General features: G+C 50.6%; 1 protein-coding gene across 1 annotated transcript; it reads left to right on the top strand.

The window, feature by feature from the left end:
• Positions 1-486: 486 nt before the first annotated feature.
• kifc3 (kinesin family member C3) lies at positions 487-19,648 on the top strand. The gene is made up of 15 exons (XM_056413710.1): positions 487-568; positions 6,723-6,962; positions 7,206-7,258; positions 8,596-8,793; positions 8,858-9,031; positions 9,112-9,259; positions 9,935-10,065; positions 10,965-11,076; positions 11,919-12,094; positions 12,178-12,273; positions 13,164-13,294; positions 13,721-13,844; positions 14,423-14,552; positions 19,238-19,467; positions 19,640-19,648. The coding sequence occupies exons 1-15, from the start codon at positions 487-489 to the stop codon at positions 19,646-19,648; spliced, it is 2,034 nt and encodes a 677-aa protein (XP_056269685.1).
• Positions 19,649-23,284: the final 3,636 nt, after the last annotated feature.

The raw sequence follows: 23,284 nt of genomic DNA, 5'->3' as shown, positions 1-23,284 counted from the left end.
AGGAACGGGTAGAGGAATGGGTAGAGGTACCGGTAGAGGTAGAAGAACGGGTAGAGGTAACGGTAGAGGTAGAAGTACAGGTAGAGGTACGGGTAGAGGAACGGGTAGAGGTACGGGTAGAGGTACGGGTAGAGGTACGGGTAGAGGAACGGGTAGAAGTACAGGTAGAGGAACGGGTAGAGGTACGGGTAGATGTACGGGTAGAGGTACAGGTAGAGGTACGGGTAGAGGTACAGGTAGAGGTAGAGGTAGAAGTACAGGTAGAGGAACGTGTAGAGGTACGGGTAGAGGAACCCAGCTCCAGGTTCTGGTCCCGGCCTGGTGGGTCTGTGACGTCCTGAGCCAGAACCCTACTGGTTCTGTCCCTGCATACGAGGGTTAACAGCTCTGACCTCTGATGGCTGAGGGTCATCTCTCCTTAATGTGTGTGTGTCTCTGTGTGTGTGTGTGTGTTGCAGCCGGTCCAGCGCTCTGAGCCCGGTGGTCATGTTCAGTACGAGACAGACCTGGGATCTAGGCCACGCCCCCTGTCTGCAGGAAATCTGGAGGAAAGAGCTCTCATTGGACGGTGAGTCTGCTGTGAGAGCTGTTGGTGAGATGGAGAGGACAGATGCTGTGAAACGGTGTGTGAGACGTGTTCCTGTGTTGAGTCAGGGTGAGGACCTCGTGTCCCTGTGTTGAGTCAGGGTGAGGACCTCATGTCCCTGTGTTGAGTCAGGGTGAGGACCTCATGTCCCTGTGTTGAGTCAGGGTGAGGACCTCGTGTCCCTGTGTTGAGTCAGGGTGAGGACCTCGTGTCCCTGTGTTGAGTCAGGGTGAGGACCTCGTGTCCCTGTGTTGAGTCAGGGTGAGGACCTCGTGTCCCTGTGTTGAGTCAGGGTGAGGACCTCGTGTCCCTGTGTTGAGTCAGGGTGAGGACCTCGTGTCCCTGTGTTGAGTCAGGTGAGGACCTCGTGTCCCTGTGTTGAGTCAGGGTGAGGACCACGTGTCCCTGTGTTGAGTCAGGTGAGGACCTCGTGTCCCTGTGTTGAGTCAGGGTGAGGACCTCGTGTCCCTGTGTTGAGTCAGGGTGAGGACCTCGTGTCCCTGTGTTGAGTCAGGGTGAGGACCTCGTGTCCCTGTGTTGAGTCAGGGTGAGGACCTCGTGTCCCTGTGTTGAGTCAGGGTGAGACGCTCGTTCCAGAGCAACAGGTTCACTGAGGAACGCGTTACTGACCTTCTGAAAGCCACTCCAGGAACACAAACCACTTTCCTTTTCTTTTAAATGGCCAGAAAGCAGAGACGTCGTAACCGTGACGACGTCTCAGGCCTCGGTCCTGTAAGTGAGACATGTGGTCCTGAGGCCCGGTGGAACTGGTCTGAGGCTGAGCTAAGTCTGCTTAACGCTTAATACTTAATACTTAACGCTTAACGTTTAATTCTCCGCCCACACAGTGCAGGCAGTTGTTGATCGGGTCTCTAATCCTCCTGAGGTCCACAGAGAGGACAACATGTCATCATACAAGATGTGAGACAATGAGCAACAGTACAAACACAATAAGACATACGAGCCTGACTAACCCATAGTTAGGTATATATAGACTAACTAACCCATTGTTAGGTCTCTATAGACTGACTAACCCATTAGTTAGGTCTATATAGACTAACTAACCCATAGTTAGGTCTCTATAGTCTGACTAACCCATAGTTAGGTCTCTACAGACTGACCTAACCCATAGTTAGGTCTCTATAGACTAACAAACCCATAGTTAGGTATATATAGCATGACTAACCCATAGTTAGGTCTCTATAGCCTGACTAACCCATAGTTAGGTCTATATAGACTAACTAACTCATAGTTAGGTCTCTATAGCCTGACTAACCCATAGTTAGGTCTCTATAGCCTGACCTAACCCATAGTTAGGTCTCTATAGCCTGACTAACCCATAGTTAGGTCTCTACAGACTGACCTAACCCATAGTTAGGTCTATATAGACTAACTAACCCATAGTTAGGTCTCTATAGCCTGACTAACCCATAGTTAGGTCTCTACAGACTGACCTAACCCATAGTTAGGTCTCTATAGCCTGACTAACCCATAGTTAGGTCTCTATAGCCTGACTAACCCATAGTTAGGTCTATATAGACTAACTAACCCATAGTTAGGTCTCTATAGCCTGACTAACCCATAGTTAGGTCTCTATAGACTGACTAACCCATAGTTAGGTCTCTATAGCCTGACTAACCCATAGTTAGGTCTCTATAGACTAACTAACCCATAGTTAGGTCTCTATAGCCTGACTAACCCATAGTTAGGTCTCTATAGGCTAACTAACCCATAGTTAGGTCTCTATAGCCTGACTAACCCATAGTTAGGTATCTATAGCCTGACTAACCCATAGTTCGGTCTCTATAGACTGACTAACCCATAGTTAGGTCTCTATAGCCTGACTAACCCATAGTTAGGTCTCTATAGACTAACTAACCCATCGTTAGGTCTCTATAGCCTGACTAACCCATAGTTAGGTCTATATAGACTGACTAACTCATAGTTAGGTCTATATAGACTGACTAACTCATAGTTAGGTCTCTATAGACTAACGAACCCATAGTTAGGTCTCTATATACTGACTAACCCATAGTTAGGTCTCTATAGACTAACAAACCCATAGTTAGGTGTATATATAGCCTGACTAACCCATAGTTAGGTCTCTATAGCCTGACTAACCCATAGTTAGGTATATATAGCCTGACTAACCCATAGTTAGGTCTCTATAGCCTGACTAACCCATAGTTAGGTCTATATAGACGAACTAACCCATAGTTAGGTCTCTATAGCCTGACCTAACCCATAGTTAGGTCTCTATAGCCTGACTAACCCATAGTTAGGTCTCTACAGACTGATCTAACCCATAGTTAGGTCTATATAGACTAACTGACCCATAGTTAGGTCTCTATAGCCTGACTAACCCATAGTTAGGTCTCTATAGCCTGACTAACGCATAGTTAGGTCTCTATAGACTAACTAACCCATAGTTAGGTCTCTATAGCCTGACTAACCCATAGTTAGGTCTCTACAGACTGACCTAACCCATAGTTAGGTCTCTATAGCCTGACTAACCCATAGTTAGGTCTCTATAGCCTGACTAACCCATAGTTAGGTCTATATAGACTAACTAACCCATAGTTAGGTCTCTATAGCCTGACTAACCCATAGTTAGGTCTCTATAGACTGACTAACCCATAGTTAGGTCTCTATAGCCTGACTAACCCATAGTTAGGTCTCTATAGACTAACTAACCCATAGTTAGGTCTCTATAGCCTGACTAACCCATAGTTAGGTCTCTATAGGCTAACTAACCCATAGTTAGGTCTCTATAGCCTGACTAACCCATAGTTAGGTATCTATAGCCTGACTAACCCATAGTTCGGTCTCTATAGACTGACTAACCCATAGTTAGGTCTCTATAGCCTGACTAACCCATAGTTAGGTCTCTATAGACTAACTAACCCATCGTTAGGTCTCTATAGCCTGACTAACTCATAGTTAGGTCTATATAGACTGACTAACTCATAGTTAGGTCTCTATAGACTAACGAACCCATAGTTAGGTCTCTATATACTGACTAACCCATAGTTAGGTCTCTATAGACTAACAAACCCATAGTTAGGTGTATATATAGCCTGACTAACCCATAGTTAGGTCTCTATAGCCTGACTAACCCATAGTTAGGTATATATAGCCTGACTAACCCATAGTTAGGTCTCTATAGCCTGACTAACCCATAGTTAGGTCTATATAGACGAACTAACCCATAGTTCGGTCTCTATAGCCTGACCTAACCCATAGTTAGGTCTCTATAGTCTGACTAACCCATAGTTAGGTCTCTACAGACTGACCTAACCCATAGTTAGGTCTCTATAGACTAACAAACCCATAGTTAGGTATATATAGCATGACTAACCCATAGTTAGGTCTATATAGACTAACTAACCCATAGTTAGGTCTCTATAGCCTGACTAACCCATAGTTAGGTCTCTACAGACTGACCTAACCCATAGTTAGGTCTCTATAGCCTGACTAACCCATAGTTAGGTCTCTATAGCCTGACTAACCCATAGTTAGGTCTATATAGACTAACTAACCCATAGTTAGGTCTCTATAGCCTGACTAACCCATAGTTAGGTCTCTATAGACTGACTAACCCATAGTTAGGTCTCTATAGCCTGACTAACCCATAGTTAGGTCTCTATAGACTGACTAACCCATAGTTAGGTCTCTATAGCCTGACTAACCCATAGTTAGGTCTCTATAGACTAACTAACCCATAGTTAGGTCTCTATAGCCTGACTAACCCATAGTTAGGTCTCTATAGCCTGACTAACCCATAGTTAGGTCTCTATAGACTGACTAACCCATAGTTAGGTCTCTATAGCCTGACTAACCCATAGTTAGGTCTCTATAGACTAACTAACCCATAGTTAGGTCTCTATAGCCTGACTAACCCATAGTTAGGTCTCTATAGCCTGACTAACCCATAGTTAGGTCTCTATAGACTGACTAACCCATAGTTAGGTCTCTATAGCCTGACTAACCCATAGTTAGGTCTCTATAGACTAACTAACCCATAGTTAGGTCTCTATAGCCTGACTAACCCATAGTTAGGTCTCTATAGGCTAACTAACCCATAGTTAGGTCTCTATAGCCTGACTAACCCATAGTTAGGTATCTATAGCCTGACTAACCCATAGTTCGGTCTCTATAGACTGACTAACCCATAGTTAGGTCTCTATAGCCTGACTAACCCATAGTTAGGTCTCTATAGACTAACTAACCCATCGTTAGGTCTCTATAGCCTGACTAACCCATAGTTAGGTCTATATAGACTGACTAACTCATAGTTAGGTCTATATAGACTGACTAACTCATAGTTAGGTCTCTATAGACTAACGAACCCATAGTTAGGTCTCTATATACTGACTAACCCATAGTTAGGTCTCTATAGACTAACAAACCCATAGTTAGGTGTATATATAGCCTGACTAACCCATAGTTAGGTCTCTATAGCCTGACTAACCCATAGTTAGGTATATATAGCCTGACTAACCCATAGTTAGGTCTCTATAGCCTGACTAACCCATAGTTAGGTCTATATAGACGAACTAACCCATAGTTCGGTCTCTATAGCCTGACCTAACCCATAGTTAGGTCTCTATAGCCTGACTAACCCATAGTTAGGTCTCTACAGACTGATCTAACCCATAGTTAGGTCTATATAGACTAACTGACCCATAGTTAGGTCTCTATAGCCTGACTAACCCATAGTTAGGTCTCTATAGCCTGACTAACGCATAGTTAGGTCTCTATAGACTAACTAACCCATAGTTAGGTCTCTATAGCCTGACTAACCCATAGTTAGGTCTCTATAGCCTGACTAACGCATAGTTAGGTCTCTATAGACTAACTAACCCATAGTTAGGTCTCTATAGACTAACTAACCCATAGTTAGGTCTCTATAGCCTGACTAACCCATAGTTAGGTCTCTATAGCCTGACTAACCCATAGTTAGGTCTCGACAGACTGATATAGCCCCCAGTGAGCCTTGAACACAAACTGTTAGAACTGTTCTCTCAAAGCCAATCAGACGCTCTGGATCCTGATCCACTTCCTGTTGGGTTGAAGCCGAGCAGTTCCACGTTCTCATGGAGGCGTTCTGATCCTCTGTGGAACAGGAAGGGGCCCACGCAGCTTCCAGGGGGAACCGCACAGCTCTCGTCTGAAAGGCTGAAGGTCCTGGCGTCCTCGATGCTGGACCCAGGACCTTCAGGTGGATCATCGTAGCATGGTCTGTTACCTAACGTCTTACTGGCCTTCTCTCTCAGCCAATCATCAGCGAGTTGGGCAGCAGCTGCTGAGGGAGGCTGTCCTGATGCATGCTGGGAGCTAGTCATCACTGTTTGTTTGAAAATGATTTTCTCCAATAGTTTTCTTAAAAAGGGAGCGTTCTACTGTGTGTTGGTTCTGGCTCCTCCCACAGGAAGCTCCTTTAACCCAGAGAACCAATCGAAACTTCAATCTCTTGATCGATTCAATTCAGCCCAATACCACAAATTATGAATTTGCCTCGGAGGCTTTATGATCTGTACACAGACATCCTGACCTTTGACCTTTGACCTCACATGGGATCAGGAACAACTCCCAAACACACACGTTGGTTCCTTTAGGGGTCCCATGGGCGCTAGCTCTGGACCCTCGTCTCCCTCGTCCTCCACCTGGACCCATGCTTTGTTCAAATCCTTCAGGTCCTGCCCCCCAAACCGGGTCCTCCTCTGGAGGCCGTTTCCTTCTGGTGCGTTGGACGCTGGTTCTGGACCTCTGAGTCCTTCAGCCTGTTGGTGGTTCTCCAGAAGGAGTGGAGCTCTCTGGTGGTGGATCTGTGAAGACCTCCGTGGGGGGTCCGGTTGGACTGGTCTCTGGTCTCAGGGAGCTGAGGAAGACTTCTGGTTTAGAAACACCATCGAGCTGCGAAGAGTTTCACTCTGTTCATCATCAGGAGACCCAGGAGACCCCCTGCTGGGTTCAGCTGGTCCAGGAGAACCTCTGCTGAGTTCAGCTGGTCCAGGAGAACCTCTGCTGGGTTCAGCTGGTCCAGGAGACCCTCTGCTGGTTCTGGTTGTGAGCAGTGGACCAATGAAAGAACAGGATTGTCCTCACACCTGTCTCTGTGTGTCCCTCCGCTCAGTGGACCTCCTGATGAGTGATGATGAAGACGAAGGCTCCTTCCTCTCGCTGCCCACCTCCTCTCTGACCTCCCAGCGGTCCGAGGCCTCCGGCCGGCGGCGGCTCCGGGCGCTGCAGGACGTCTGCCGCCACCGGCCGCCCCCGCAGAGCAGCGTCCCGGAGGGGGCATGTCTTCAGATGCAGCGGGAGGGGGCGTGTCTTCAGACGCAGCGGGAGGGGGCGTGTCTCCAGAATCCTAACGGTGAGAATAGCACTGATGATGGTGATGGTGGTGGTGGTGATGGTGGTGATGGTGGTGGTGGTGGTGGTGGTGATGATGGTGGTGATGATGGTGGTGATGGTGGTGGTAATGATGATGGTGGTGGTGGTGATGGTGATGATGATGGTGGTGGTGATGGTGGTGATGATGATGGTGGTGGTGATGGTGATGATGATGATGGTGGTGGTGATGGTGATGATGATGGTGATGATGTGTCACTTTCAGATCGTCTCCGCTGTCCAGAAGAAGAGCAGCCAGTTACTCGGCTGTGCACACAGGTACGTCTACAGGAAACGCATCAGACCTGACAGGAAACACATCACACCTGACCAGCCTCAGGTTCCATGGATCTTTGGTGAACTTAGTTTCAAGTCTTCAAACTCAGTGAAACGAACATTTAGAAATAGGGACGTTTACAGGTGGAAAGACTCCAGCCTGCTGTTGTGAGGAACACACACACACACAACCACACACACACACAACCACACACAGACAACCACACACAGACAACCACACACACACACAACCACACACACACAACACACACACACAACCACACACACACACACACACACAACCACACACACACACACACACACACACACACACACACACACACACACACACACACACACACACAACCACACACACACACACACACACACACACACCACACACAACCACACACACACAACCACACACAACCACACACACACACACACACACACACACACACACACACAACCACACACACACACACACAACCACACACACAACCACACACACACAACCACACAACCACACACACACCCACACACACACACACACCACACACACAACCACACACACACAACCACACACACAACCACACACACACACACACACACACACACACACACAACCACACACACACACACACACACAACACACACACACACACACACACACACAACCACACACACACAACCACACACACACAACCACACACACACAACCACACACACACAACCACACAACCACACACACGACCCATGTGTGTGTGGTTGTGTGGTTGTGTGTGTGTGGTTGTGTGTGTGTGTGTGTGTGTGTCCTCTAGGGGGCGACAGACCTGGAGAAGCAGCTGGAGCTGCTGCTGGTGGAGAATCAGCATCTGAAGCAGGAGCTTCAGAGAGCAGACAGACAGGTAGAGACCCCCCAGACGGGTAGAGACCCCAGACGGGTAGAGACCCCAGACGGGTAGAGACCCCAGACGGGTAGAGACCCCAGACGGGTAGAGACCCCACAGACGGGTAGAGACCACAGACGGGTAGAGACCCCCCAGACGGGTAGAGACCCCCCAGACGGGTAGAGACCCCCCAGACGGGTAGAGACCCCAGACGGGTAGAGACCCCAGACGGGTAGAGACCCCAGACGGGTAGAGACCCCAGACGGGTAGAGACCCCAGACGGGTAGAGACCCCAGACGGGTAGAGACCCCACAGACGGGTAGAGACCCCAGATGGGTAGAGACCCCAGACGGGTAGAGACCCCACAGACGGGTAGAGACCCCACAGACGGGTAGACTTGCTGTCTGTAGGCAGGTGGAGGGCTAAGAATCCCCTCGCTGTGTCTGGCAGGCGTCTCTGCAGAGGCCGGCGCCGCGCTGGGAGCTCCAGGCCCGGCCCGGGGAGGAGGGCGGCCGGGTGGAGCGCCTGGGCCGGCAGCTGGAGGAGGCGGAGCGGAGGCAGGAGGAGGCGGAGCTGAAGCTCTCCCTCCTACTGCAGGAGCGGGAGGAGGAGCTCGCCAGGCAGGCAACAGCGCCCCCCAGAGTCCAGGTGAGTGGACACTTGTCGGACCGGTTGGACCGACACACCTCATCCATCCCGGTCCCTCCCTCAGGTCGTGACCCAGACGGTGGAAGTGCAGTCGGCCGACTCCCTCCGCGCCGTGGAGGAGCTGCAGGCGCAGACGGCCGGCCTGCAGGTGCAGCTGAGTGTGCAGAGGCAGCTTCTCCGGGAGCTGCAGGCGCAGCTGCACGAGTCCCAGAGGACCTGCGCTCAGCTCCGGACACAGGTGACCTCTCAAGAAGCTGAGGTCCTCCAAGGAGGTCCTCCAAGGAGGTCCTCTAGGGTGGTCTTTGTACCCGTGAGCAGGTCCTGGTCTATGAGGGGGAGGTGGAGCGGACTCAGGCTCAGCTGGAGGTGGAGATGCAGAATCTGGAGGAGGAGAAGAACCGCGTGATCGAGGAGGTGTTCAGCAGAGCCCAGAGCGAGATGGAGGCCGTCCACCAGAACCTGGCGGGTCTGGATCCTCTCCCTGTCTTGTGTCTCAGTGTCCCCTTGTCTCAGGGCCCCTGTGTCTCAGTGGCCCCGTGTCTCAGGGTCCCTGTGGCCCCGTGTCTCAGGGCCCCTGTGGCCCCGTGTCTCAGTGGCCCCGTGTCTCAGTGGTCCCGTGTCTCAGTGGCCCCGTGTCTCAGTGGCCCTGTGTCTCAGTGGCCCCGTGTCTCAGGGTCCCTGTGGCCCCGTGTCTCAGGGTCCCTGTGGCCCCGTGTCCCTGTGGCCCCGTGTCTCAGGGTCCCTGTGGCCCCGTGTCTCAGTGTCCCTGTGGCCCCGTGTCTCAGGGTCCCTGTGGCCCTGTGTCTCAGTGGCCCTGTGTCTCAGTGGCCCTGTGTCTGTGGCCCTGTGTCTCAGTGGCCCTGTGTCTCAGTGGCCCCGTGTCTCAGGGTCCCTGTGGCCCCGTGTCCCTGTGGCCCCGTGTCTCAGGGTCCCTGTGGCCCTGTGTCCCTGTGGCCCCGTGTCTCAGTGTCCCTGTGGCCCCGTGTCTCAGTGGCCCTGTGTCTCAGTGGCCCTGTGTCTCAGTGGCCCCGTGTCTCAGGGTCCCTGTGGCCCCGTGTCTCAGGGTCCCTGTGGCCCTGTGGCCCCGTGTCTCAGTGTCCCTGTGGCCCCGTGTCTCAGTGTCCCTGTGCTGGTCTTTCAGGCGTGCGTCTCAACCTGCTAAGTCTGCAGCCGGCCCTCAGGAGCCTCACCGGGGACTACGCCGGCCTGAAGAGGACGGTGCAGGCCTTCCCGTCCACGCTGGAGAGAAACATCAGGGAGGCCAAGCAGGAGGTGAGAGGCCTCTGTCTGTCCTCTGTCTGTCCTCCGTCTGTCCTCCATCTGTCCTGTCTGTCCTCCGTCTGTCCTCCATCTGTCCTCTATCTGTCCTGTCTGTCCTCCATCTGTCCTCTGTCTGTCCTCCATCTGTCCTCTGTCTGTCCTCTATCTGTCCTCCATCTGTCCTGTCTGTCCTCCGTCTGTCCTCCATCTGTCCTCCATATGTCCTCTATATGTCCTCTATCTGTCCTGTCTGTCCTCTAGCTGTCCTCCGTATGTCCTCTATCTGTCCTGTATGTCCTCTATCTGTCCTCCGTCTGTCCTCCATCGGTCCTGTGTCTGTCCTCTATATGTCCTTTGTCTGTCCTCATGTATGTCATATGTCTGTCCTATGTCTGTCCTCCGTCTGTCCTCTATCTGTCCTCCGTCTGTCCTCCATCTGTCTTGTGTCTGTCCTCTTTCTGTCCTCTATATGTCCTTTGTCTGTCCTCATGTATGCCCTATGTCTGTCCTATGTCTGTCCTCTGTCTGTCCTCCATCTGTCCTATGTCTGTCCTATGTATGTCCTCTTTCTGTCCTCTATATGTCCTTTGTCTGTCCTCTATCTGTCCTCCATCTGTCCTCCATCTGTCTTGTGTCTGTCCTCTTTCTGTCCTATGTCTGTCCTATGTCTGTCCTCTGTCCTCCGTCTGTCCTATGTCTGTCCTCTGTCTGTCCTCCGTCTGTCCTCCATCTGTCTTGTGTCTGTCCTCTTTCTGTCCTCTATATGTCCTTTGTCTGTCCTCATGTATGCCCTATGTCTGTCCTATGTCTGTCCTCCGTCTGTCCTATGTCTGTCCTCCGTCTGTCCTCTGTATGTCCTCTGTATGTCCTCTTTCTGTCCTCCGTCTGTCTAATATGATTTCCTGTCTCAGATCTTCCAGGTGATCAGCGAGGTTAGCTCGACCAATCAGGAGCTTCTGCGTAAATACAAGAGAGAGATGAACCTGAGGAAGAAATGTCACGACGAGCTGGTCCGCCTCAAAGGTCTGTGTCCCCTTAGAGACTGTCCTCTGTGTCCCCTTAGAGACTGTCCTCTGTGTCCCCTTAGAGACTGTCCTCTGTGTCCCCTTAGAGACTGTCCTCTGTCCCCTTAGAGACTGTCCTCTGTGTCCCGTAGAGATTGTCCTGTGTCCCGTAGAGATTGTCCTCTGTGTCCCGTAGAGATTGTCCTCTGTGTCCCGTAGAGACTGTCCTCTGTGTCCCGTAGAGATTGTCCTCTGTGTCCCGTAGAGACTGTCCTCTGTGTCCCCTTAGAGACTGTCCTCTGTGTCCCGTAGAGACTGTCCTCTGTGTCCCGTAGAGACTGTCCTCTGTGTCCCGTAGAGATTGTCCTCTGTGTCCCGTAGAGACTGTCCTCTGTGTCCCCTTAGAGACTGTCCTCTGTGTCCCGTAGAGACTGTCCTCTGTGTCCCGTAGAGACTGCCCTCTGTGTCCCGTAGAGATTGTCCTCTGTGTCCCGTAGAGACTGTCCTCTGTGTCCCGTAGAGATTGTCCTCTGTGTCCCGTAGAGACTGTCCTCTGTGTCCCCTTAGAGACTGTCCTCTGTGTCCCGTAGAGACTGTCCTCTGTGTCCCGTAGAGACTGTCCTCTGTGTCCCCGTAGAGATTGTCCTCTGTGTCCCGTAGAGACTGTCCTCTGTGTCCCCTTAGAGACTGTCCTCTGTGTCCCGTAGAGACTGTCCTCTGTGTCCCGTAGAGACTGCCCTCTGTGTCCTGTAGAGACTGTCCTCTGTGTCCCGTAGAGAGACTGTCCTCTGTGTCCCGAGGTCCCCGGCTACTAGTCGAGTGTGAACAGGGCGTCCGGAATCCCTGCTCCTTGTCTCCCAGGAAACATCCGTGTGTTCTGCCGCGTCCGGCCGGTCCGTCTCGAGGACTCCGTCAACTCGAAGGACATTTTGAGCTTCGACTCGGAGGACGACGCCGTCCTCTACCTGTCCAACAAGGGCAAAATGATGACCTTTGACCTGGACAAAGTCTTCCCTCCTCAGGCCACACAGGAAGAGGTAAACCGGCTCAACGTTAACCCCGGGGTCTCGTCTGAGGGACTCGGTCTCACGGCTCTCTCTGATTGGTCCAGGTGTTTCAGGAGGTCCAGTCTCTGGTCACTTCCTGTATCGACGGCTTTAACGTCTGCATCTTCGCCTACGGACAGACGGGCTCCGGGAAGACGTTCACCATGGAGGTGAGACCGGTCTGCGTGTCTGAGGGGACCACGACTGGCCTCTGAGGGGACCACGACTGGCCTCTGAGGGGACCACGACTGGCCTCTGAGGGGGGCAGGACTGGCCTCTGAGGGGACCACGACTGGCCTCTGAGGGGGACAGGACTGGCCTCTGAGGGGACCACGACTGGCCTCTGAGGGGACCACGACTGGCCTCTGAGGGGACCACGACTGGCCTCTGAGGGGACCACGACTGGCCTCTGAGGGGACCACGACTGGCCTCTGAGGGGACCACGACTGGCCTCTGAGGGGACCACGACTGGCCTCTGAGGGGGGCAGGACTGGCCTCTGAGGGGACCACGACTGGCCTCTGAGGGGGGCAGGACTGGCCTCTGAGGGGGGCAGGACTGGCCTCTGAGGGGGGCAGGACTGGCCTCTGAGGGGACCACGACTGGCCTCTGAGGGGGGCAGGACTGGCCTCTGAGGGGACCACGACTGGCCTCTGAGGGGGACAGGACTGGCCTCTGAGGGGACCACGACTGGCCTCTGAGGGGACCACGACTGGCCTCTGAGGGGACCACGACTGGCCTCTGAGGGGACCACGACTGGCCTCTGAGGGGACCACGACTGGCCTCTGAGGGGGGCAGGACTGGCCTCTGAGGGGACCACGACTGGCCTCTGAGGGGGACAGGACTGGCCTCTGAGGGGACCACGACTGGCCTCTGAGGGGACCACGACTGGCCTCTGAGGGGACCACGACTGGCCTCTGAGGGGGGCACGACTGGCCTCTGAGGGGACCACGACTGGCCTCTGAGGGGACCACGACTGGCCTCTGAGGGGGGCACGACTGGCCTCTGAGGGGACCACGACTGGCCTCTGAGGGGACCTGGTCCTGACTCCGTCTGTTGCAGGGCGCCCTGGACGACCCCGGCCTGAACCAGCGGGCGCTGCGCCTGCTGTTCTCCGAGGTCTCGGATAAAGATCCAGACTGGGACTACAGGGTCTCCGTCAGCATGGTGGAGATCTACAACGAGACCCTGCGGTGAGCAGACCAGCTTCTGACCCCAGACCAGGTCCTGATGCGATCCCAGACCAGGTCCTGATCTGATCCCAGTGCTGGTGCAGTTAGAAAAAACTGTCGGTACTTTACTGTCTGTCCAGTAGTTAAAAAGACTAATAGTGAACCTGAGCCTGAGGTGGGTGTTGTGTGCCCTGACTCAGGTCTGCAGGTTGTTATAGTGAACCTGAGGTGGGTGTTGTGTGCCCTGAGTCTGGTCTGCAGGTTGTTATAGTGAAACTGAGGTGGGTGTTGTGTGCCCTGACTCAGGTCTGCAGGTTGTTATAGTGAACCTGAGGTGGGTGTTGTGTGCCCTGAGTCTGGTCTGCAGGTTGTTATAGTGAGCCTGAGGTGGGTGTTGTGAGCCCTGACTCATGTCTGCAGGTTGTAAAGGTCCCTGTTGTTGCTCAGGAACCTGCTTGGGGACAATCCGTCCAACAAGCTGGACATCAAGCTGAACCCTGACGGCAGTGGACAGCTCTACGTCCCCGGGCTGACCCAGGTCACCGTGCAGAGCCCCAAGGACATCAACAGGGTGAGCACTTCCTGTCATCCTTTCAGAGTAAAACAGCCAGCTGTATTCTGACTTATACCTAACCCATGGAGAACCAGTGGTTCTATATACATACATGTATACATACATATATATATATATGTGTGTGTATATGTATACATACATATAAACTAGTGCTGTGAAAAATAACGCGTTAACTCAGTTAATTAAATTACAGGTTTAACTAGTTGTTGTTTTTAAACGCATTTAACGCATGCGCAGAATGAGCTTCCAGTCCGTCTGTTGTTGGTCGTCTCTCCAGCAGCGTGTCATTCTGTCTCTAGTGTCGCGTTAACACGACTCCCATCTCCGTCTCCCCACCCCCCCCCCCGTCAACAACTCTTCTCGGAGCTCTTGCCTGTCTTGAGAGCCTGTAAATGTATATATGTGATTAATCCACAGAAACCTGTGATTAACCTGATTAAAATGTTTTCTCGTTTCACAGCCCTAATATAAATATGTATGTATACATATATACATACATATAAACATGTATGTAAATATACATGTATACTTATACATATATATATATGTGTGTGTGTGTATATGTGTGTGTGTAGGTGTTGGCTCTGGGCCGCTCCAACAGGTCGACCTCCTGCACCGACCTGAATGAACACAGCTCTCGTTCTCACGCTCTGCTCATCGTCACGGTGACGGGACTCCACAAGGAGACGGGGACCCGCACACAGGGTACACACTACACACACTACACACACACTGTACACACACACACACTACACACACACACTACACACACACACTACACACACACACACACTACACACACACACACACACACACACACACACACTACACACACACACTGAACACACACTACACACACACACACACACACACACACACACACACACACACTACACACACACACTACACACACACACTGAACACACACTACACACACACACTACACACACACACACACACACACACACTACACACACACACACTACACACACACACACACACTACACACACACACTACACACACACACACACACACACACACTACACACACACACACTACACACACACTACACACACTACACACACACACTGAACACACTGTACACACACACACACACACACACACACACACACACACACACTACACACACACACACACTACACACTACACACACACACACACACACTACACACACTACACACACACACACACACACACACACACTGAACACACACTACACACACACACACACACACACTACACACACACACACACACACACACACACACTACACACACACACTGAACACACTACACACACACACTGAACACACTACACACACACACACACACACACACACACACACACACACACACACACACTGACACACTACACACACACACACTACACACACACTACACACACACACACACACACTGAACACACACACACACACACTGAACACACACACACACACACACACACACACACACACACACACACACACACTACACACACACATCTACTGTACACACACACACACACACACACACACACACACACACACACACACACACACTACACACACACACTACACACACTACACACACACACACACACACACACACACACACACTACACACACACACTACACACACACACACACACACACTACACACACACACACACACACTACACACACACACTACACACACACACTGAACACACTACACACACACACTACACACACACACACACACACACACACACACACTACACACACACACTGAACACACACACACACACTACACACACACTACACACACACTGTACACACACTACACACACACTGAACACACTACACACACACACACTACACACACACTACACACACACACACACACACACACACACACACACACACACACACACACACTACACACACACTACACACACACACACACACACACACACACTACACACACACACACACACACACACACACTACACACACACACACTGAACACACTACACACACACACACACACACACACACACACTACACACACACACTACACACACACACACTGAACACACTGTACACACACACACACACACACCCCACATACTGTACACACACACACACACACACACACACACACACACACACACACACACACACACACACACACACACACACACACACACACTGTACACACACTACACACACACACACTGTACACACACACACTACACACACACACACACACACACACACACACACACACACACTGAACACACTGTACACACACACACACACACTACACACACACACACACACACACACACACACTACACATACACACACACTGTACACACACACACTGTACACACACTACACACACACACTGTACACACACTGAACACACACTGAACACACACTACACACACACACTTATATTAAAGCAGGTACAGTTGGAGAACCTTGTTGTATTAAAGCAGGTACAGTTGGAGAACCTTGTATTAAAGCAGGTACAGTTGGAGAACCTTGTCGTATTAAAGCAGGTACAGTTGGAGAACCTTGTTGTATTAAAGCAGGTACAGTTGGAGAACCTTGTTGTATTAAAGCAGGTACAGTTGGAGAACCTTGTATTAAAGCCAAAGCAGGTACAGTTGGAGAACCTTGTGTTAAAGCAGGTACAGTTGGAGAACCTTGTATTAAAGCAGGTACAGTTGGAGAACCTTGTATTAAAGCAGGTACAGTTGGAGAACCTTGTTGTATTAAAGCAGGTACAGTTGGAGAACCTTGTTGTATTAAAGCAGGTACAGTTGGAGAACCTTGTATTAAAGCAGGTACAGTTGGAGAACCTTGTATTAAAGCAGGTACAGTTGGAGAACCTTGTCGTATTAAAGCAGGTACAGTTGGAGAACCTTGTTGTATTAAAGCAGGTACAGTTGGAGAACCTTGTTGTATTAAAGCAGGTACAGTTGGAGAACCTTGTCGTATTAAAGCAGGTACAGTTGGAGAACCTTGTATTAAAGCAGGTACAGTTGGAGAACCTTGTATTAAAGCAGGTACAGTTGGAGAACCTTGTATTAAAGCAGGTACAGTTGGAGAACCTTGTATTAAAGCAGGTACAGTTGGAGAACCTTGTTGTATTAAAGCAGGTACAGTTGGAGAACCTTGTATTAAAGCAGGTACAGTTGGAGAACCTTGTTGTATTAAAGCAGGTACAGTTGGAGAACCTTGTATTAAAGCAGGTACAGTTGGAGAACCTTGTTGTATTAAAGCAGGTACAGTTGGAGAACCTTGTATTAAAGCAGGTACAGTTGGAGAACCTTGTATTAAAGCAGGTACAGTTGGAGAACCTTGTATTAAAGCAGGTACAGTTGGAGAACCTTGTATTAAAGCAGGTACAGTTGGAGAACCTTGTCGTATTAAAGCAGGTACAGTTGGAGAACCTTGTCGTATTAAAGCAGGTACAGTTGGAGAACCTTGTTGTATTAAAGCAGGTACAGTTGGAGAACCTTGTATTAAAGCAGGTACAGTTGGAGAACCTTGTATTAAAGCAGGTACAGTTGGAGAACCTTGTATTAAAGCAGGTACAGTTGGAGAACCTTGTATTAAAGCAGGTACAGTTGGAGAACCTTGTATTAAAGCAGGTACAGTTGGAGAACCTTGTCGTATTAAAGCAGGTACAGTTGGAGAACCTTGTATTAAAGCAGGTACAGTTGGAGAACCTTGTTGTGTTAAAGCAGGTACAGTTGGAGAACCTTGTATTAAAGCAGGTACAGTTGGAGAACCTTGTCGTATTAAAGCAGGTACAGTTGGAGAACCTTGTTGTGTTAAAGCAGGTACAGTTGGAGAACCTTGTATTAAAGCAGGTACAGTTGGAGAACCTTGTTGTATTAAAGCAGGTACAGTTGGAGAACCTTGTATTAAAGCAGGTCCAGTTGGAGAACCTTGTATTAAAGCAGGTACAGTTGGAGAACCTTGTCGTATTAAAGCAGGTACAGTTGGAGAACCTTGTTGTATTAAAGCAGGTACAGTTGGAGAACCTTGTATTAAAGCAGGTACAGTTGGAGAACCTTGTCGTATTAAAGCAGGTACAGTTGGAGAACCTTGTATTAAAGCAGGTACAGTTGGAGAACCTTGTTGTATTAAAGCAGGTACAGTTGGAGAACCTTGTTGTATTAAAGCAGGTACAGTTGGAGAACCTTGTATTAAAGCAGGTACAGTTGGAGAACCTTGTCGTATTAAAGCAGGTACAGTTGGAGAACCTTGTTGTATTAAAGCAGGTACAGTTGGAGAACCTTGTATTAAAGCAGGTACAGTTGGATAACCTTGTATTAAAGCAGGTACAGTTGGAGAACCTTGTTGTATTAAAGCAGGTACAGTTGGAGAACCTTGTATTAAAGCAGGTACAGTTGGAGAACCTTGTTGTATTAAAGCAGGTACAGTTGGAGAACCTTGTATTAAAGCAGGTACAGTTGGAGAACCTTGTATTAAAGCAGGTACAGTTGGAGAACCTTGTTGTATTAAAGCAGGTACAGTTGGAGAACCTTGTATTAAAGCAGGTACAGTTGGATAACCTTGTATTAAAGCAGGTACAGTTGGAGAACCTTGTTGTATTAAAGCAGGTACAGTTGGAGAACCTTGTCGTATTAAAGCAGGTACAGTTGGAGAACCTTGTATTAAAGCAGGTACAGTTGGAGAACCTTGTATTAAAGCAGGTACAGTTGGAGAACCTTGTATTAAAGCAGGTACAGTTGGAGAACCTTGTTGTATTAAAGCAGGTACAGTTGGAGAACCTTGTATTAAAGCAGGTACAGTTGGAGAACCTTGTATTAAAGCAGGTACAGTTGGAGAACCTTGTCGTATTAAAGCAGGTACAGTTGGAGAACCTTGTCGTATTAAAGCAGGTACAGTTGGAGAACCTTGTATTAAAGCAGGTAGTTGGAGAACCTTGTCGTATTAAAGCAGGTACAGTTGGAGAACCTTGTTGTATTAAAGCAGGTACAGTTGGAGAACCTTGTATTAAAGCAGGTACAGTTGGAGAACCTTGTCGTATTAAAGCAGGTACAGTTGGAGAACCTTGTATTAAAGCAGATACAGTTGGAGAACCTTGTATTAAAAATGTACAGTTGGAGAACCTTGTCGTATTAAAGCAGGTACAGTTGGAGAACCTTGTCGTATTAAAGCAGGTAAAGTTGGAGAACCTTGTCGTATTAAAGCAGGTACAGTTGGAGAACCTTGTATTAAAGCAGGTACAGTTGGAGAACCTTGTGTGTGACCTGGAGGGAACAGAACCTCGGTTCCTCTTGGTGGATCTGTAGTCTTCTGTGTTGGAAGACGTTCTCCAGCAGGTTCTGAGGTTCCGTGTCTCAGGGAAGCTGAACCTGGTGGACCTGGCGGGCTCAGAGCGCGTGGGCCGGTCGGGCGTGGAGGGCGGCCGGCTGCGCGAGGCTCAGTGCATCAACAAGTCTCTGGCGGCGCTCGGCGACGTCATCAACGCGCTGCGCGGGCGCCACGCCCACGTGCCCTTCAGGAACTCCCGGCTCACGTACCTGCTGCAGGACTCGCTGAGCGGGGACAGCAAGACGCTCATGATGGTGCAGGTGAGACCACGTCAGACCAGGGACCAGGTGAGACCACGTCAGACCAGGTCAGACCACGTCAGACCAGGTGAGACCAGGTGAGACCACGTCAGACCAGGTGAGACCACGTCAGACCAGGTGAGACCACGTCAGACCACGTCAGACCAGGTGAGACCACGTCAGACCACGTCAGAGCAGGTGAGACCACGTCAGACCAGGTGAGACCACGTCAGACCAAGTGAGACCACGTGAGACCAGGTGAGACCACGTGAGACCAGGTCAGACCAGGTGAGACCACGTCAGACCAGGTGAGACCACGTCAGACCAGGTGAGACCAGTTCAGACCAGGTGAGACCACGTCAGAGCAGGTGAGACCACGTCAGAGCAGGTCAGACCAGGTGAGACCACGTCAGACCAGGTGAGACCACGTCAGACCAGGTGAGACCACGTCAGACCAGGTGAGACCAGGTGAGACCACGTCAGACCAGGTGAGACCACGTCAGACCAGGTGAGACCAGGTCAGACCAGGTGAGACCACGTCAGACCACGTCAGACCAGGTGAGACCACGTCAGACCAGGTGAGACCACGTCAGAGCAGGTGAGACCACGTCAGACCACGTCAGACCACGTCAGACCAGGTGAGACCACGTCAGACCACGTCAGACCAGGTGAGACCACGTCAGACCAGGTCAGACCACGTCAGACCAGGTGAGACCACGTCAGACCAGGTGAGACCACGTCAGACCAGGTCAGACCAGGTCAGACCAGGTGAGACCAGGTGAGACCACGTCAGACCAGGTCAGACCAGGTGAGACCAGGTCAGACCAGGTGAGACCACGTCAGACCAGGTGAGACCACGTCAGACCACGTCAGACCACGTCAGACCAGGTGAGACCACTACAGACCACGTCAGACCACGTCAGACCACGTCAGAGCAGGTGAGACCACGTCAGACCAGGTGAGACCAGGTGAGACCACGTCAGAGCAGGTGAGACCACGTCAGAGCAGGTGAGACCACGTCAGACCAGGTGAGACCACGTCAGACCAGGTGAGACCACGTCTCCACGAGGCTCAGCTGGTCCCCTTCAGCGAGGGACAAACGTGTGCTTCTGTCTCATGGAGGAACCCCAAAACACCTCGTCCAGGTGTCCTCTGTGTTGTGTTCAGGTGTCTCCTCTGTGTTGTGTTCAGGTGTCCTCTGTGTTGTGTTCAGGTGTCCTCTGTGTTGTGTTCAGGTATCTCCTCTGTGTTGTGTTCAGGTGTCCTCTGTGTTGTGTTCAGGTGTCTCCTCTGTGTTGTGTTCAGGTGTCTCCTCTGTGTTGTGTTCAGGTGTCTCCTCTGTGTTGTGTTCAGGTGTCCTCTGTGTTGTGTTCAGGTGTCCTCTGTGTTGTGTTCAGGTGTCTCCTCTGTGTTGTGTTCAGGTGTCTCCTCTGTGTTGTGTTCAGGTGTCCTCTGTGTTGTGTTCAGGTGTCCTCTGTGTTGTGTTCAGGTGTCTCCTCTGTGTTGTGTTCAGGTGTCTCCTCTGTGTTGTGTTCAGGTGTCCTCTGTGTTGTGTTCAGGTGTCTCCTCTGTGTTGTGTTCAGGTGTCTCCTCTGTGTTGTGTTCAGGTGTCCTCTGTGTTGTGTTCAGGTGTCCTCTGTGTTGTGTTCAGGTGTCTCCTCTGTGTTGTGTTCAGGTGTCCTCTGTGTTGTGTTCAGGTGTCTCCTCTGTGTTGTGTTCAGGTGTCCTCTGTGTTGTGTTCAGGTGTCTCCTCTGTGTTGTGTTCAGGTGTCCTCTGTGTTGTGTTCAGGTGTCTCCTCTGTGTTGTGTTCAGGTGTCCTCTGTGTTGTGTTCAGGTGTCCTCTGTGTTGTGTTCAGGTGTCTCCTCTGTGTTGTGTTCAGGTGTCCTCTGTGTTGTGTTCAGGTGTCCTCTGTGTTGTGTTCAGGTGTCTCTGTGTTGTGTTCAGGTGTCCTCTGTGTTGTGTTCAGGTGTCCTCTGTGTTGTGTTCAGGTGTCCTCTGTGTTGTGTTCAGGTGTCCTCTGTGTTGTGTTCAGTGTCTCCTCTGTGTTGTGTTCAGGTGTCTCCTCTGTTGTGTTCAGGTGTCCTCTGTGTTGTGTTCAGGTGTCTCCTCTGTGTTGTGTTCAGGTGTCCTCTGTGTTGTGTTCAGGTGTCCTCTGTGTTGTGTTCAGGTGTCCTCTGTGTTGTGTTCAGGTGTCCTCTGTGTTGTGTTCAGGTGTCCTCTGTGTTGTGTTCAGGTGTCCTCTGTGTTGTGTTCAGGTGTCCTCTGTGTTGTGTTCAGGTGTCCTCTGTGTTGTTCAGGTGTCCTCTGTGTTGTGTTCAGGTGTCTCCTCTGTGTTGTGTTCAGGTGTCCTCTGTGTTGTGTTCAGGTGTCCTCTGTGTTGTGTTCAGGTGTCCTCTGTGTTGTGTTCAGGTGTCCTCTGTGTTGTGTTCAGGTGTCCTCTGTGTTGTGTTCAGGTGTCCTCTGTGTTGTGTTCAGGTGTCCTCTGTGTGTTCAGGTGTCCTCTGTGTGTTCAGGTGTCCTCTGTGTTGTGTTCAGGTGTCCTCTGTGTTGTGTTCAGGTGTCTCCTCTGTGTTGTGTTCAGGTGTCCTCTGTGTTGTGTTCTAGTGTCCTCTGTGTTGTGTTCAGTGTCCTGTGTTGTGTTCAGGTGTCCCCTGTGTTGTGTTCAAGTGTCCTCTGTGTTGTGTTCAGGTGTCTCCTCTGTGTTGTGTTCAGGTGTCCTCTGTGTTGTGTTCTGTGTGTCTCCTCTGTGTTGTGTTCAGGTGTCCTCTGTGTTGTGTTCAGGTGTCCTCTGTGTTGTGTCTCAAAGGTGTCCTCTGTGTTGTGTTCAGGTGTCTCCTCTGTGTTGTGTTCAGGTGTCCTCTGTGTTGTGTTCAGGTGTCTCCTCTGTGTTGTGTTCAGGTGTCCTCTGTGTTGTGTTCAGGTGTCCTCTGTGTTGTGTTCAGGTGTCCTCTGTGTTGTGTTCAGGTGTCCTCTGTGTTGTGTTCAGGTGTCCTCTGTGTTGTGTTCAGGTGTCTCCTCTGTGTTGTGTTCAGGTGTCCTCTGTGTTGTGTTCAGGTGTCCTCTGTGTTGTGTTCAGGTGTCTCCTCTGTGTTGTGTTCAGGTGTCTCCTCTGTGTTGTGTTCAGGTGTCTCCTCTGTGTTGTGTTCAGGTGTCCTCTGTGTTGTGTTCAGGTGTCTCCTCTGTGTTGTGTTCAGGTGTCCTCTGTGTTGTGTTCAGGTGTCCTCTGTGTTGTGTTCAGGTGTCCTCTGTGTTGTGTTCAGGTGTCCTCTGTGTTGTGTTCAGGTGTCTCCTCTGTGTTGTGTTCAGGTGTCCTCTGTGTTGTGTTCAAGTATCTCCTCTGTGTTGTGTTCAGGTGTCCTCTGTGTTGTGTTCAGGTGTCTCCTCTGTGTTGTGTTCAGGTGTCTCCTCTGTGTTGTGTTCAGGTGTCCTCTGTGTTGTGTTCAGGTGTCTCCTCTGTGTTGTGTTCAGGTGTCCTCTGTGTTGTGTTCAGGTGTCCTCTGTGTTGTGTTCAGGTGTCCTCTGTGTTGTGTTCAGGTGTCTCCTCTGTGTTGTGTTCAGGTGTCTCCTCTGTGTTGTGTTCAGGTGTCCTCTGTGTTGTGTTCAGGTGTCTCCTCTGTGTTGTGTTCAGGTGTCCTCTGTGTTGTGTTCAGGTCTCCTCTGTGTTGTGTTCAGGTGTCCTCTGTGTTGTGTTCAGGTGTCCTCTGTGTTGTGTTCAGGTGTCCTCTGTGTTGTGTTCAGGTGTCTCCTCTGTGTTGTGTTCAGGTGTCCTCTGTGTTGTGTTCAGGTGTCTCCTCTGTGTTGTGTTCAGGTGTCCTCTGTGTTGTGTTCAGGTGTCC

This window comes from Pseudoliparis swirei, chromosome 4 (assembly GCF_029220125.1).
Source record: "Pseudoliparis swirei isolate HS2019 ecotype Mariana Trench chromosome 4, NWPU_hadal_v1, whole genome shotgun sequence".
Classification (NCBI taxonomy): Eukaryota; Metazoa; Chordata; class Actinopteri; order Perciformes; family Liparidae; genus Pseudoliparis; species Pseudoliparis swirei.
Note: the sequence above shows the minus strand (reverse complement) of the source record. Positions and strands in the feature narration are given on the sequence as shown.

Excerpts from the sequence above, each read along its gene's own strand:
- kifc3 (XM_056413710.1), top strand. The coding sequence starts at position 487 with ATGTTCAGTACGAGACAGACCTGGGATCTAGGCCACGCCCCCTGTCTG. Across the intron at positions 11,077-11,918 it reads CGAGCTGGTCCGCCTCAAAG|GAAACATCCGTGTGTTCTGC; the intron begins GTCTGTGTCCCC and ends CTTGTCTCCCAG. Across the intron at positions 13,845-14,422 it reads GCCCCAAGGACATCAACAGG|GTGTTGGCTCTGGGCCGCTC; the intron begins GTGAGCACTTCC and ends GTGTGTGTGTAG.